Source organism: Gekko japonicus, unplaced genomic scaffold (genome assembly GCF_001447785.1).
Source record: "Gekko japonicus isolate JY-2015 unplaced genomic scaffold, Gekko_japonicus_V1.1 scaffold1445, whole genome shotgun sequence".
NCBI lineage: Eukaryota > Metazoa > Chordata > Lepidosauria > Squamata > Gekkonidae > Gekko > Gekko japonicus.
The window spans coordinates 334,330-347,752 of NW_015172599.1; the positions used below are offsets into that span (position 1 = coordinate 334,330).

A 13,423-nucleotide genomic window follows, 5' to 3' on the forward strand; every position below is an offset into this window, starting at 1 on the left:
CCTTTGCATGTTAGGCCACACACCCCTAATGTAGCCAATCCTAATGAGTTTCTGCTGTTGGGTGTGGCCTATTATGCTAATGAGTTCCTGCTGGGTGTGGCCAACTCGGGAGCCAGCCGGAACTCCGTTCCTGTGCGTTCCTGCCCAAAAATAGCCCTGCTCCTTGACTTTCGAATTGGTTTTGGAACATTTTGAATGTAGTAACAAAGAATGAAGTTCTCCGTGTGCAGATTACGTTTCTTCATTCCTGAGTAATCACTGTACATATCCCCCGTGATGTGCAGGACTTTTGTATCAAATGGTTGGAATTCCGGCTAGGTAGGGTTGCCAGCTCTGAGTGCGGAAATACTGGAGATTTGTGGGGTGGAGCCTGTGGAGGACAGGGTCTGGAGAGTGGAGGGACCTCAGCAGGGTATAAAGCCATAGGGTCTACCCTCCAAAGCAGCCATTTGATCCAGGGGAACTGAGATCTGTCATCTGGAGAGCAATTGTAATAGCGGGAGATCTCCAGGTCCCACCTGGAGGTTGGCAACCCTACTAGATAGGCCTGAGCCTTTCCCCAGACACTACCCCATATACTTCTTCTTTTTTTGGCAGTACTCCAGCAATTTCCATTTCCTGCACTCCACTCTCTTTTCACGGGCTACTATTCAAGAGTATTTTGTCTTTTGCTGCCGCAAGAATGCCTAAGGATCTAAACCACATGTTCATCAAAACCGTTGACTCTCGTTTTGCTAATGTTTCTGTTTACTTACATTTCTGGACTGGGTCTCACTTAAGCTGAACCATCTGGTTCCCAAGCGTTGCCTCTAATGTCTCTTTCCCATTCTTTACCCAGGTGTTCTAGAGAATGACGCTCAGAACCGTGAGTATCTCAAGTGGGAAGCTTTGCAGTCTGCCATTGCTGAACTTAGCAAAGCGCATGCTAATGGATGCGACCCCATAATCACCAGAGAAACAGTTCAGTTTCCTGATGGCACGTGGACACTGTTCTTGCTGTAATGATAAGGGGGTGAAGACCAGTGCTCCCTCTAAGCTGTGGAGTCTTGTGAGCCAAAATCCTACTTTGTGAGCTACTGGCATTAAAGTTGTGAGTGAGTGATTTAGCTACTGCATAAATTAGTTTGCTCTGGAGCCATCCTTCCTGAGCTAAGACAAAAATGTGTGAGCTGGACGGTAAAAAACTGTGAGCTAGCTCACACTAACTCAGCTTAGAGGGAACACTGGTGAAGACCTCCTCTTTGGCCGGGATTCTGGACACCACTGCTGCTCTAGAAATACACGATCAGGAGTGCGGGTGGTTCTTTATCAGATCTCTGAGCAGAAGAATAAAATGCTCTGAAGCACTAAGTCATCAAGGAATGTTCTTATGAGATAATTTTTCTCTTATGTTATGTTCTTATGTCCTTATGAGATAATAAGTTCTCTTATGTTCTTATGAGATAATTTTTCTGTCAGATCTTTTTCTAGAAATGAGCCTGGAGGGGGGAAATATAGGAAAGGTGCGTCAGGAGAAAAACTGGTGAACAGGAGTTTGGCAACCCCTGCTTACATCCCTTATGCTTCAAATGCTTTTTGGGCAGACCTATGTTGAAAGTCATGGTTTTTCTGCCACAACTACTTTGACCTAGTATGGCTGTTAACTAATTAATTGGTTAAAAACCTAACGGGACTTCTAATCAGTTGGCAAAACTGGCATCAATATTTGAGGAACCTGACCTAAAGTGGTTTGGTTCAGGCCAAATTCTGGATTTGGTTTCAGAAACTGGTTTCATCCTAACCAGAGAAATCACGTTTTCTTCTCTCTGTCCTTTTTTAGGAGAGTTCGAAAATGGCCTTGAGTCAGGTAAGTGCCACAGAACTGCAGGGAGGATGGTTCTTTCAGTGAAATTCAGAGCCTGCCTCATAAGCCCAGTGATGGGTAGCCCTCTCCACTTGGTGATCCCCCCCCCATTGCATAGTTCTTAAAAGCACAGGAGCCCTGTGTGGAAAAAAAAGTTGGCAGCTATTGGTGAGGCAAGTGTAAATGTTTCATTTCCTTCTTCAGTTTGTATTTTATGCAGAAAGGAGTATCGTAGATGCATTTGGCAGATGTGAATTCTTGCTCCTTTCAGAAAGGAGAACAATTTCCTTTCATTCTATCTCTGCCAGATGTGTGTCTTTTTAAAGGGTTAACATCTCTGATAGGCTTTTGACCCAGAGAAGGGGGTGGAGCCTGAGAAGGATGAGCTGCCAGTTCACGGGGGAGGGCCTGGTGGGACATGGCCAGAATCTAGTGGTGCCTTGCAGATGCTAAGCATTTAGGGTTGCCAGCTCTGGGGTGAGAAATTCCTGGAGATTTGGGGGTAGAGCCTGGGGAGGGTGGGACTTTGTGAGTGGTGGTACCTCAGTGGGGTATAATGCCATAGAGTCCACCCTCCAAAGCAGCCAGTTTGTCCAGGCCCCCCTGAAGGCTAGCAACCCTATGGTATTGCACCTAGCAGGCCATGGAGCAGAATTGGCATCGGATTGGGGTGTGTGTGTCAGAGTTTGTTGTGTCCGCGGACCGCCACTGGGCGCCCGCGATTCAGCGAAGCTTGAGTCCGGAGAACAATGGGGACCAGGCTCCTGCACCCTGCCACTAGGGGAACCAATGGGACATTGGCGGGAGATTTGAATGGGCCAATGGGAGGTTCCCCAGACTGTATATAAGCGGCCGGTCGGCCGTTGGTGGGTGTGCGTGTGGTGTACCAGTAAAGTGTGCAGTGTATCATGCGTGCCTTAGCAATTCTTCCATGCGGCTAACCCACTACACAACAGAGTTCGAGCCAGAAGCAAAAGCGCAAGCCTTATGCAACTTTTACCTCACTATTTTGGAGTGTTGAAGAAGCACGGGGGGCAGGCGCTGAGTAAAACAACTTCTTCCTTTGCTTCTGCACCTCGCCTTGCAAAGTCACTCCTTTGCCTGGACACCCCAAGAAAGAGGCTAAAGCCCTGAAAGTTCTGGTCAGACCTCTGGCTTATGGTAACTCTGGTCTCTCTCTCTTTCTCTCTCTCAAAAACACACGTCTTCGGCTAGTGTGTGGTCAGGTGGTGGCCCAAAACCGTATTGTAGGGGGAGAGGATGCGTCTCGTGGGGCATGGCCGTGGCAAGTCAGCCTCCAGTACAACGGACAGCATGCCTGTGGGGGGACCCTCATCAATACTGAGTGGGTGCTGACGGCGGCCCATTGCTTCCCGAGGTGAGTGGCTGGGAGAATGCTCCCCCCGCCAAATGCAGAAATAAATAAATATCCAAAAAGACGACGATGACAAAAATAATCCGAAGCCGGCCTCTGTGGTGCTTTAAAAATCCGTCCCCTGCAGCTGTTGTGGGGCTGTGAGAAAAGCAATAACTAGGGCTGGCAGGTCCCCTCCCCGGCCACTGGTGTGTGTGGGGGTAGCATTGCTTGCCTCAGGTTGTAAAATTCCTGGAGATTTGGGGGTGGAGCTTTTGGGGGACAGGGACCTCAGGGTGATACAACGCCATAGAGTCTCCCCTCCTTTTAATTCTCTGCTCTTATGACGACCGTCTTGAGCCTTAACAGCTCAGCACAGCAACAAAAGAGCAGTGATAACAGTAATGATAACAGTGAGTACACCAATGACAGGCCTGATTTATGCGTGGCCACTCTACGCTGGGACAGTGTGCAATTCTTTATCACCTGGCAGAAAAATATATGACCTTAAGTGGTTCCCTCTGTGTTGCCTTCATTGACCTACAGGCAGCTTTTGACTCCGTACCAAGAAATCAGCCACGGAAGGTGACTAAATCTTGCAGGAGGGGAGGGAGAGGGGCACATGCCACCCCCCTAGTCTTCTCAAAAGCATTTAAAGGATACCTTTAAGTGCTTTTGGAAAGAGGGGGGGCTTTAAGAAGTGGGAGCCCTTTAAGGAAGGGGGCAGAGCCCCCAATAGCCCCATTGTAGCTATGGTCCAGGTCTCTCCCCCCCCCAGCATTAATTTCTACAGGGGAAGTGAACTCTGTCGTCTGGAGATGAACTGTAATTCCGGGAGATTTCCAGGCCCAGGGCCGGCCCGCCCATAGAAAAATTTAGACTTTTGCCTAGGGCGTGCGGCGCCCCCCCTCATGAAGGGGCACCGCGGTGGCCTGCTGCCCTGCCCCCGCCAAAAGTCCTGCTCACAGAAGCTCCTACCATGCCTCACATTTGGGCCCCCCCCATCTCTCTCTGTCTGCAATGGGAAACCTGCTGAGGAGCCAGAGAGGCGCAAAGATAAAATGGAGCTGGGTGTTCCTGGGAACAAAGCCGAGCGGAGGGGCAGAGCAGCGTCTGGCTGTGGGCACCCCGAGGCTATACTTTAGCCCGGCTGGAAGTTTGGATGTGGATGGGTGGCTTCCTCCCTCCCCTTTTTGAATTTGCAACAACAACAAAAAGGCTTGTTTTCTTTCTCCCTTGATTGCAAAGTGTAACCCTTAAGCCATGTGCTTTGTTAGTTAACTAGCTGTGTGTGTGTGTGTGGGAGAAACACACGCTCCAAAAAGAAAGTGGAGTTATTTCATTGCGGAGCAGAGGAAGGAATTGTTTCGCAGCAGCCCCCCCCCCCCCCGGCGGGGGGGGAAGAGGCCCTTTGGAAAAGGGAGTGGCTTCCTCCCTCCCCTTTTTGAATTTGCAACAACAACAAAAAGGCTTGTTTTCTTTCTCCCTTGATTGCAAAGTGTAACCTTTAAGCCATGTGCTTTGTTAGTTAACTAGCTGTGTGTGTGTGTGTGGGAGAAACACACGCTCCAAAAAGAAAGTGGAGTTATTTCATTGCGGAGCAGAGGAAGGAATTGTTTCGCAGCAGCCCCCCCCCCCCGGCTGGGGTTGAAGAAGCACTTTGGTAAAGGAGGGGACTTTTTCAAACCTGCCGGATTCTGGGGCAGGGATGGCAGCAGCGGTGGGGACGCAGAAGCGGCGCCGGAGCCATCAGCGGAGTGCCCCCCTTCCCCAGGCCCACTCGGAACCAACACCAGGCCAGTTCTACGCTGTGCACAGGAATGCAGCTGCAGGGATTTCTTTTGCAGTATTGCACACAGGGCCAGCACAAGGTAGCCTCGCCTTGTGCGCAAAACCCCCCCAAAACTTGGGTCGGCCCTGTCCAGGCCCAACCAGTAGACTGGCACCTCTACAAGGAAACTGGACCCAACTTGTTTGCAAGTGCCCAGTTTGGCCCATATTTAATAGTATGCAGCAGGACTAGTTGAGATTCTGGCTCTATCATGAAGCTCACTGAGTGATTTTGGGACAGTTGCTCTCATTCTCAGCCTGATCTCCCTCACAGGGTAGTTGTGTGTATTAGTCCCTCACCGGGGGGAGGGGGAGTAACCAACCATCTATTTCCATATGATGTTGTGAATGCTCAATGTAAAATAAATTGGCTGCGACATGAAAATAAACATGGCCGACAATGCTGCATTTGCAGAGAGGCAAGGAATCAAGGCAGTGAGGACAAGGGTGCGGGTTGTCATCAGGGTTATCAGGAGGTATGGATATGTGATGGCTGAGGCTGACATGTCAAGATAGGAGCTTGGCATGATAGATTTTTTTTTTGCATTTTTGCATTGTGTGTGCGTGTGCGCCCATACCTGGAAGTCAAGGTGACCTCTGGCAACTCCTATTGGGGAATGAAGGACATTCAGAGAATTGGCTTGATAGCCTGCCTCTGGCCTCCCGGCCTTAATATTCTCTGGAGGTCTCCCATCCAAATACTCACCAGTTTGGCCTTGCTTAACTTTTGAGATCTGATGAGATCGGGCTTGCCTGGGCTATCCAGGTCAGCACGGCATGATAGATCATTTTGAATTTAATCCTACAGTACTCTCTTTTCACTTGGGAACTCCAGAAGCCTTGACTCTTGGATGTTCCTCCAAACAGGAATTTAATACTTGAGAACTTTCAAGCAAACCTTGGGAACTACCAGCTCTTGAACTCAGATCCCAAAGCTGTGTGGTTGAGAATTTCCCAGGTGATTGTGCACAAGAGCTATGCCGGAGATGGGACCAGTGGCGATATAGCTTTGGCCCGGTTGGAACATCCAATCCGCTTCACCTCACTCACCCTTCCGGCCTGTCTTCCAGATGCCAGTGTCCAGTTCCAAAATGGTACCTTATGTTGGGTGACAGGATGGGGATCCCCGCAATATGGAGGTGAGGATGAGTTGTGGGTTGTAGAGTCATAAGACCAGGGAGTGAGCAAGTGGTGGTTGTGGGACAGAAGTGAGTGGTGAGACAGGCAGATTTGGGGGAGTAGCCATTGTAGTAAAATGGTTGAAGCATTTTTGGAACGGGTGGAATTTAAGGTGCTCCCTGGTGTGTAGCTGGAAGGACTTCAGAAAAGCTGGCTCAGAAGGTTTAGGGAGCTTTTAAAGGGGCTCTTAAGAAAGGGGGTGGCATGATTCAGTGAGGGTTCAGTGATAGCGAGGACTCCCCAGGAGAATAGGACTTGTTAGTCGGAGCCCTGTGATGCCAGGCTTTAGTTAACAGAAGTTGACTGGCAGGGAAATGAGCTGCAGGCTTGTCAGGATTCACAGCCAACAGCTGGTGCAGAGCCACTGACACCCTCCAGCCCTGATTCAGCAGGTGAACCTCAATTGGCCATTCCCAGTCCACCAGTATCACCTACACCCTTAGAGCACTGCAGATGGAGGCTGAGAACAGAGCTACATAGAAGAAGGCAAAGTGCACGCATCCTGGCCCAATGCCAGTTGCTTGCTGATAATGAAGATGAGTACTTGCAGGATTGCTTCTGAGCAACTGGTTGCAAGCATGACCCTTAGGTGCGGGGCTATAAAACCAGCCAAGAAAGGCTGTTAGGTGTGGATGCAATGCCCGTGGTAGAAGCTAAGCCACTGACTCTGCCTTGCCTGACTTCTGGACCCCTGACCTTGGGCTGAATGACTCTGCTTTGCCTGACTTCTGGCACCTGATACTCAGAGCCTGAAAACCAGTACAGGGGACTTAGGTCACACAGACACGAGTTGTCCGGCTTGGATGCTATTGGGAAGAGGTGTTTTTTCCTGCTTCCCCACAGCATTGTGGTCTTCTGTCCATCACCCAGTTTTTTTTGCCTTTACCATGAACTTTTCCAAACCCACCTTGCTGTGATGTTTTGGGGTAGGTTTGTAGCGAAGCCAGGCTAGTTGCTGTATGAGCAGGAAAGTCCAGATTCTCCCAGTGGATATTCCCCTCCAGGAGACTTTCCTAAACTGATAATTATATATTGGCATAATCAACAAACAAACAAAAAATACCCCTCTTCCCCTGGCGGTATGTGGTAGTGGGTGGCTGCTGTTGGAATCGAGGCAAGGAAAATGCAGGGAAACCTGCCATTTTGGAGCCACATTCTCATGATGCTGCATCTGCAGCCTCGTTGGCTCCAGGTCATCCACAGGAAAGCCTTGCTGTGGCGAAAAGGTCTTTATGAGCTCTGTGGAATTAGAATGGATGGGGCTCCAGGAAGCTTGAGATATGAATGCAGGCCTAACTTGATCAGGGGTGGCTTGAAGTGGCTTACGAGTCAAGCCCTTCATTGGATTGGGAGAAGAAGAAGAGAAGAAGAGACTGGATTTATACCCCACCCTTCACTACAGAGAAGAGTCTCAGAGCGGCTTACAAACTCCTTTCCCTTCCCCTCGCCACAACAGACACCCTGTGAAGTAGGTGGGGCTGAGAGAGCTCTTGACAGAAACTGCTGTTTTTTAAGAACAGCTGTGCCAGAACTATGGCTTGCCCAAGGTCATCCAGCCAGGTGCAAATGGAGGAGTGGGGAATCAAACCCGGTTGTCCCAGATTAGAGTTCGCATACTTAACCACTGAACCAAACTGGGAGAAGAGCTTTGAATGGGGTGGAGCTTAAAAGAAGGGAGGTGCTTATCTATGAGAGGAAAAGTGGAATAAGTAGTAAATTATTATTATTATTTATTATTTATTCGATTTCTATTCTGATCTCCCCCACCATCATGGGGCTCAGAGCGGATCACAACATATAGTAGACGGTTAAAATACAATTAAAAACATATAAATTTAACCCATTTCAAATATTTATAATTAATCAGATGGCATATAATAATACTATCACTGTCCCAGGGGAATAAAAAAGGGGGAAGAGGCAGGGCTATATAAAAGTATTCTCTTGGCTTCACACCATATTTGGCGGTCCAACTCTGTTTTTCAGACCCTGCGGAAGTGAACCAGGTCCCACAGGGCCCAGATCTCACTTGGAAGTGTGTTCCACTTAGTAGCAAGTTAGTAGTAATCCAGTAGTAAACTGGAAGTAAATTAGGAATTAGTAGATCTCAAGGCAATTGGATTAGGTAGTGTGCATTGAGTGGCATGGGTAGGGGAAGAGGATGTGACTGATGTTGGGGTGGGACTTGTTGTGCATCACTTCCTTTGTCTTGCTTGATTTTCTGTCTCCTTTCTTCTGTCCCTCAAGCTTCCCTTGGGGCTCCTAAAACACTACAACAGCTCCAGCTGCCCTTGATAGACACCTTAGCCTGTGATGCCTTGTACCACATCGGCACAGGCATCAGCTCCAGCAAGCGAGAGGTCCAGGATGACATGATCTGTGCTGGGTATGCCAAAGGAGAGAAAGATGCCTGTCTGGTAAGGGACAACCCATGGGTCTTAGTAGCGAGGGTGCAGGGAATACCCAAGTTTGGGACATAATAAGGAGCTTGCTGAAGGGTAGGGAATGTGTGTGTCAGACATATAAGGGGTCGTTTCGTAGAAAAAAAGCTAGGGGAACTCATTAGCATATGCCACACCCCTGACATCACCGGAAGTGTGTCATAAGGCCACACCCCCTGACATCACCAGAAGTGTGTCATAAGGCCACACCCCCCGCCCCCAATGGTCCCGGCCGGCGGGAGTGCAAGGAAGCCCCGTGAAGGCCCTCCCTGGCCCCAGGCAGGCAGGGGTGGGGAGAGGCAGGGAGGAAGCAACTTACCCTCCCTCTTCTGCCTCCTCCTGGCTGAATGAGGGCCGGAAGCGGGGCGGCCGGAAGCAGTGGGCGGGGCTTCGTCATGTCCCCCCCCGTACCTCACCCGAGGGAACTGCGATCCCCCGCGATCCCCCCCGAAATGACCTCTGCATATAGTTAACTTTGGCCAAAGAAAAAAAAATCTGGGGATTTAGTTTACCCAGAAGCCATATCCCCTAATTCCAGGTATGGGTAGCCATCTTGTGGTGTCCCAGGACAGAGGAGTAGTGGTTAGAGTGTCAGCCTAAGACTTGGGGTGACCAGGTTTGAATCACTTGCTCAACCATGGAAGCCCACCAGGTGACCACAGGCCCATCCTTAGGTTGTTGTTGTGAGGATTAAGTGGAAGAGGGAGGGAACCATGTGAAAACCTGCTGTAGGCCCCAATCAAGGAGAGAAGCAGGATATAAACATCAAACAAACAAGCAAACCTCTGCACATGCACAGTGGCAGACCTGGGAAAAATATAGTTACCCTGGTATTTCTCTGTTGGGTTAAATCAAAGGTAATAGAGAGCTCATTTGGGATATCTTTGTGTATGTCTTCAAGGCGTGTATATGACAGCATCCCATGGGAAGGAAAGTGGGTTTGGAAACAGTCTTGGCCCAGATCCAAGTACATAATGATCTCCCTGTTTTTCTCCACCTAGGGTGACTCTGGGGGCCCTCTAGTCTGCCATGTGGATGGTTCCTGGTTCCTGGCGGGCATTGTGAGCTGGGGTGACATGTGTGCCATACCCAACCGCCCAGGGGTCTACACCCGAGTTGGTTTCTACCAGGACTGGCTAGAGAGACACCTTCCCAGTGTTCAGTTTGGCCTAGTGAACATCACTGTCTACTCTCTGCCATCGGCCTCCACCACCACCCACAAAGATTTCTGCCTTGTGCTTCTCCTCGTGGCCTCCGGCCTCACCAGGACGCTTCTTACATAGACGAATGGCATTGTGCCCCTAGTGATCCTCTTACCACAACACACAGTAAGGACAAGGGGGAAAAAATTCCGTGAAATCAGCACTTTCCACTAAAACGTTCCTGGAGATTATGGGCAACGCAGTTGCTTATGCTGCCCTTCGTGACACACCAGAAGCCCAGTTAACACTATCTGCTACATGGTCATTTTAACTGGAGATGTTGGGGGTTGAACCTTGGACCTTCTGCATGCAAAGCAGAGGCTCTGTCACCACCCCTCCTTGAGAGAACACTTTCTGGTCTGCAAGGTTTTAGACTATTTCATGATTTCTAAACAAGAACAATATAGGGTTTTCTGAGCTTGGTAAGCACATCATGGGTTTCTACAAGATGAGGGATGGGGAATGGCATTTTCCCTGGTGAGGAAGCAACACAGAGCACTTTGCACAATTCCCAATCCCCTCTGTTGCTCCCCCTCCTCTCCTGGAGTATTACCTGGACAAGGACTTCAACATCCAGTCCTTAAAGACGCTGCTCATGGAATCTGGTAAACAGAAGCGGATTTGCACAAACTGTGTCAATAATCACAAAGTATCTGTTTTGCAATACATACCTCTCATTCTTCTCTCGTGCACTGCTTCGGAATGAGGAGGAGGCTTTTACCAGCTGGTATACAGCAGCTGAAAATTACTGCTAAAAGCGGGGGGGGGGGGAGGTTAAATTTAGTATGACTGGTGTTATTATTGGAAGAATATCATTATAATATTGCAAAACTCTTTGTTTCCCCCTCAAATGGCGTTGCCCCGCCCCCAGCGTGCGACGTCACTTCCGGGTGACGCACACGCGGGAGTGGGGTGGGCAGGAGCGGGAATCGGGGCTCGAAACCGGGGGGGATTCTGCCCCCCGGGGGGATTTGGGAACCCTAGTGGGGAAGAACCGGGTATGTGGTGGATGTGAGATGTTGCACTTAGCTCACCACAAAGGTGTTATGAGAAAGAATCAGCGGCTTTATCCGTTGCACGTTTCTGTTCACTGTTACCCTGTATGTTTAGTCATATAAATCTTGTTGCATTGTTTTGTATGTGGGAGTTTAAGAAATTTTATTTAACATACACTGTCTGGCGCATTCTAATCCTGATTTAGCCCTATTGGACTCAGACAGGCATAAGTTATATTAGCACCATGCCACAGGGCAGAGTCCTATCTGCAAACTGTGGCTTGGCTTACTGGTATTAGCAAAAGTGTCAGTGAATGTGCAATACTTACCATAGTTATCACCGAAACCAAAGAGACAAATGTGAAAGAAAACAATGCTACCCAAGAAGGAAGGAAGGAAGGAAGGAGTATGCAAGCTCTCCAAACGTTCCTGATCCACCTAACCATGGTTAAGGTATGGGAAGGCCTCAGGTTGTCCTTCTGTACACTGGACATTACAATATTACTGTTTCTGAGGGCTTACAATTGAAGCCTCATGCAGCCTCAGTTTGCCTTGGGGCTGTGTGAGGGAGGGAAGGAGGGGTTTAACATTTTAAGCATGCTCAAAACTTGCACTGTTGGTAGCCTTTTAAAGCTATGTCCTTTAAAAAAATGTTTGGCAAGTTATGAAGCAGCTAGAGTTTCTGTCACTAATTTCCTCCTCAGGATTTGAAACTTGTGGTCAGAGGTTTAATGCCTTTCAGTATGACTAGGGATAAGAGCAATTCCTTTCTAAATGATGTCGTCATTTCTCTGATTATCTGTGTATATGAGTTATACTTCTTTGGCCTTCTGCTCTTCTGTTCAAGGCTTCTCTTTTTCTGCGTGTGTTTGGTCTGAAAAAACCTATTTAAGCACATTAATATGCATTTGAATACATATTTGACTTCCGTATTGGATATTTCATATGTGTTTGGGGAGTGTTGATGGGAGATAGGAGGCATAAAACACCAGCCTCTGAGATTAGCTGCAGCTCCCCCTACTGGACAATCTATAGACTTCTGGGCATTCGAGTGTTGCATTGGTAGAGCTGAACTGTTGTACTCAACTGAATATATTCATAGTTTCATAAGAGGAAAAATCATAGGATCGGATAACACGCGATCAGGTCCATTTTGATTTCCTGTGCCTCAAAATCAGCAATTGCCAATAATTTTCTCTACTTCTGAGCAGTGTTCCCTCTAAGCTGAGTGTGAGCTAGCTCACCGTTTTTTAGCCTCCGGCTCACATATTTTCATCTTGGCTCAGGAAGAATGGCTGCAGAGCAAAGTAATTTATGCAGTAGTCAAATCACCAGCTCACAACTTTAATGCCGGTAGCTCACCAAGTAGAATTTAGTCTCACAAGACTCCACAGCTTAAAGGGAGCATTGCCTCTGAGTAATGAACTATATTTCAAGCTACCCCTCCCCCCTGGAATGCTACCAGGTTTTGTTCAGAACACGGGCTTGGAAGTGCACCAGAAATGAAACAGCACAGAGGAAAACCCTATGAGATATATATATTTAAAAGCCTAGAGCAGGTGATTTTTTTTTTTGCGATCTTTTCCTGGGTCTTCTGAATCCATGTATCAGGACTGTAGCCAGGATTTTGTGGCTTGTGGGGCATTTTTTCTTCTGGTAGGGGTGAAGTTCTCAATGAATAGGAAAATCTTTTTTTCCCTGACTTAAGCAAAGCCCCTTCCCATTGAAGCTCCTCCCTTCCCTAAACACCACCCTCCTCAGGCTCAACCCCCCAAATATCCAGGTGATCAGGGTCCCAACATCGACTGACCCTTCCTGGACCAAGGGATGCCAGGCTGGTTAGTTCCAGGGCTAGGGCTTTCTCAGTGGTGGCTCCTTTCTGGTGGGATGAGCTCCCAGAGGAGATCAGGGCCCTGCGGGACCTTACGCAGTTCCGCAGGGCCTGCAAGATGGAGCTCTTCCACCGGGCTTTCAATTAGGAGCTGCCCTGAGGTTTTAGATCTATTTAAATTACTTATTGTTTTTTTTAATTCTCTCTGTAAGCCACCCTGAGCTGTCCGGAACTGGGTAGGATGGGGTATAAATTTAATAATTAAAAAAACCAAACAAAACAAAACCTGGCAATGGCAACCTACTAGCAAACCTCCTTCCACTGCAGAGATTCCAACCTCAATTTCAAAACAGTTTGGCACACCTAAGGAATAAAGGGTTTCCAAGGGAAAAAAATCTTGTGGGGCTGTCTGTTGGCAGAAAAAAATGTGGGTGTGTGTCTGCACATGTCTGTGAAAGCGTGTTTACCCATGTCACCCACATTTTTTCCCCTCAGTTTGTGTGTCTCCTGTGTGTTTGCCTCCTTACCTAAGGCAGAAGTGTAAGCTTGGAAATCACTAAGGCTCTTGCAGAGACATTCAAAGGTCTCTTCTTAAAATGAAACTTATCTTTATTATAGAAAAACATTCAGAGATTTGTCTGGCAAGATGACCGCAAGACGCTATGCCAGCCTGCCAACACAGTAGAATCCTATTTCCTAAACATTGATAGAATACACAGAAAAATAAACATGCAGCAAAGTTTCCCCC

The 13,423-nt window shown here is 48.3% G+C and overlaps 1 protein-coding gene across 1 annotated transcript in view; it reads left to right on the plus strand.

The window, feature by feature from the left end:
* The window catches only part of LOC107119120 (serine protease 27-like), a 13,286-nt gene extending 3,356 nt beyond the window's left edge, over positions 1-9,930 (plus strand). Inside the window, exons 2-7 of the mRNA XM_015421565.1 lie at positions 839-976; positions 1,820-1,846; positions 3,059-3,221; positions 5,895-6,166; positions 8,454-8,623; positions 9,649-9,930. Of these exons, the coding sequence (XP_015277051.1) occupies positions 839-976; positions 1,820-1,846; positions 3,059-3,221; positions 5,895-6,166; positions 8,454-8,623; positions 9,649-9,930 (1,052 nt within the window). The remainder of the gene's footprint in view (positions 1-838; positions 977-1,819; positions 1,847-3,058; positions 3,222-5,894; positions 6,167-8,453; positions 8,624-9,648) is intronic.
* Positions 9,931-13,423: the final 3,493 nt, after the last annotated feature.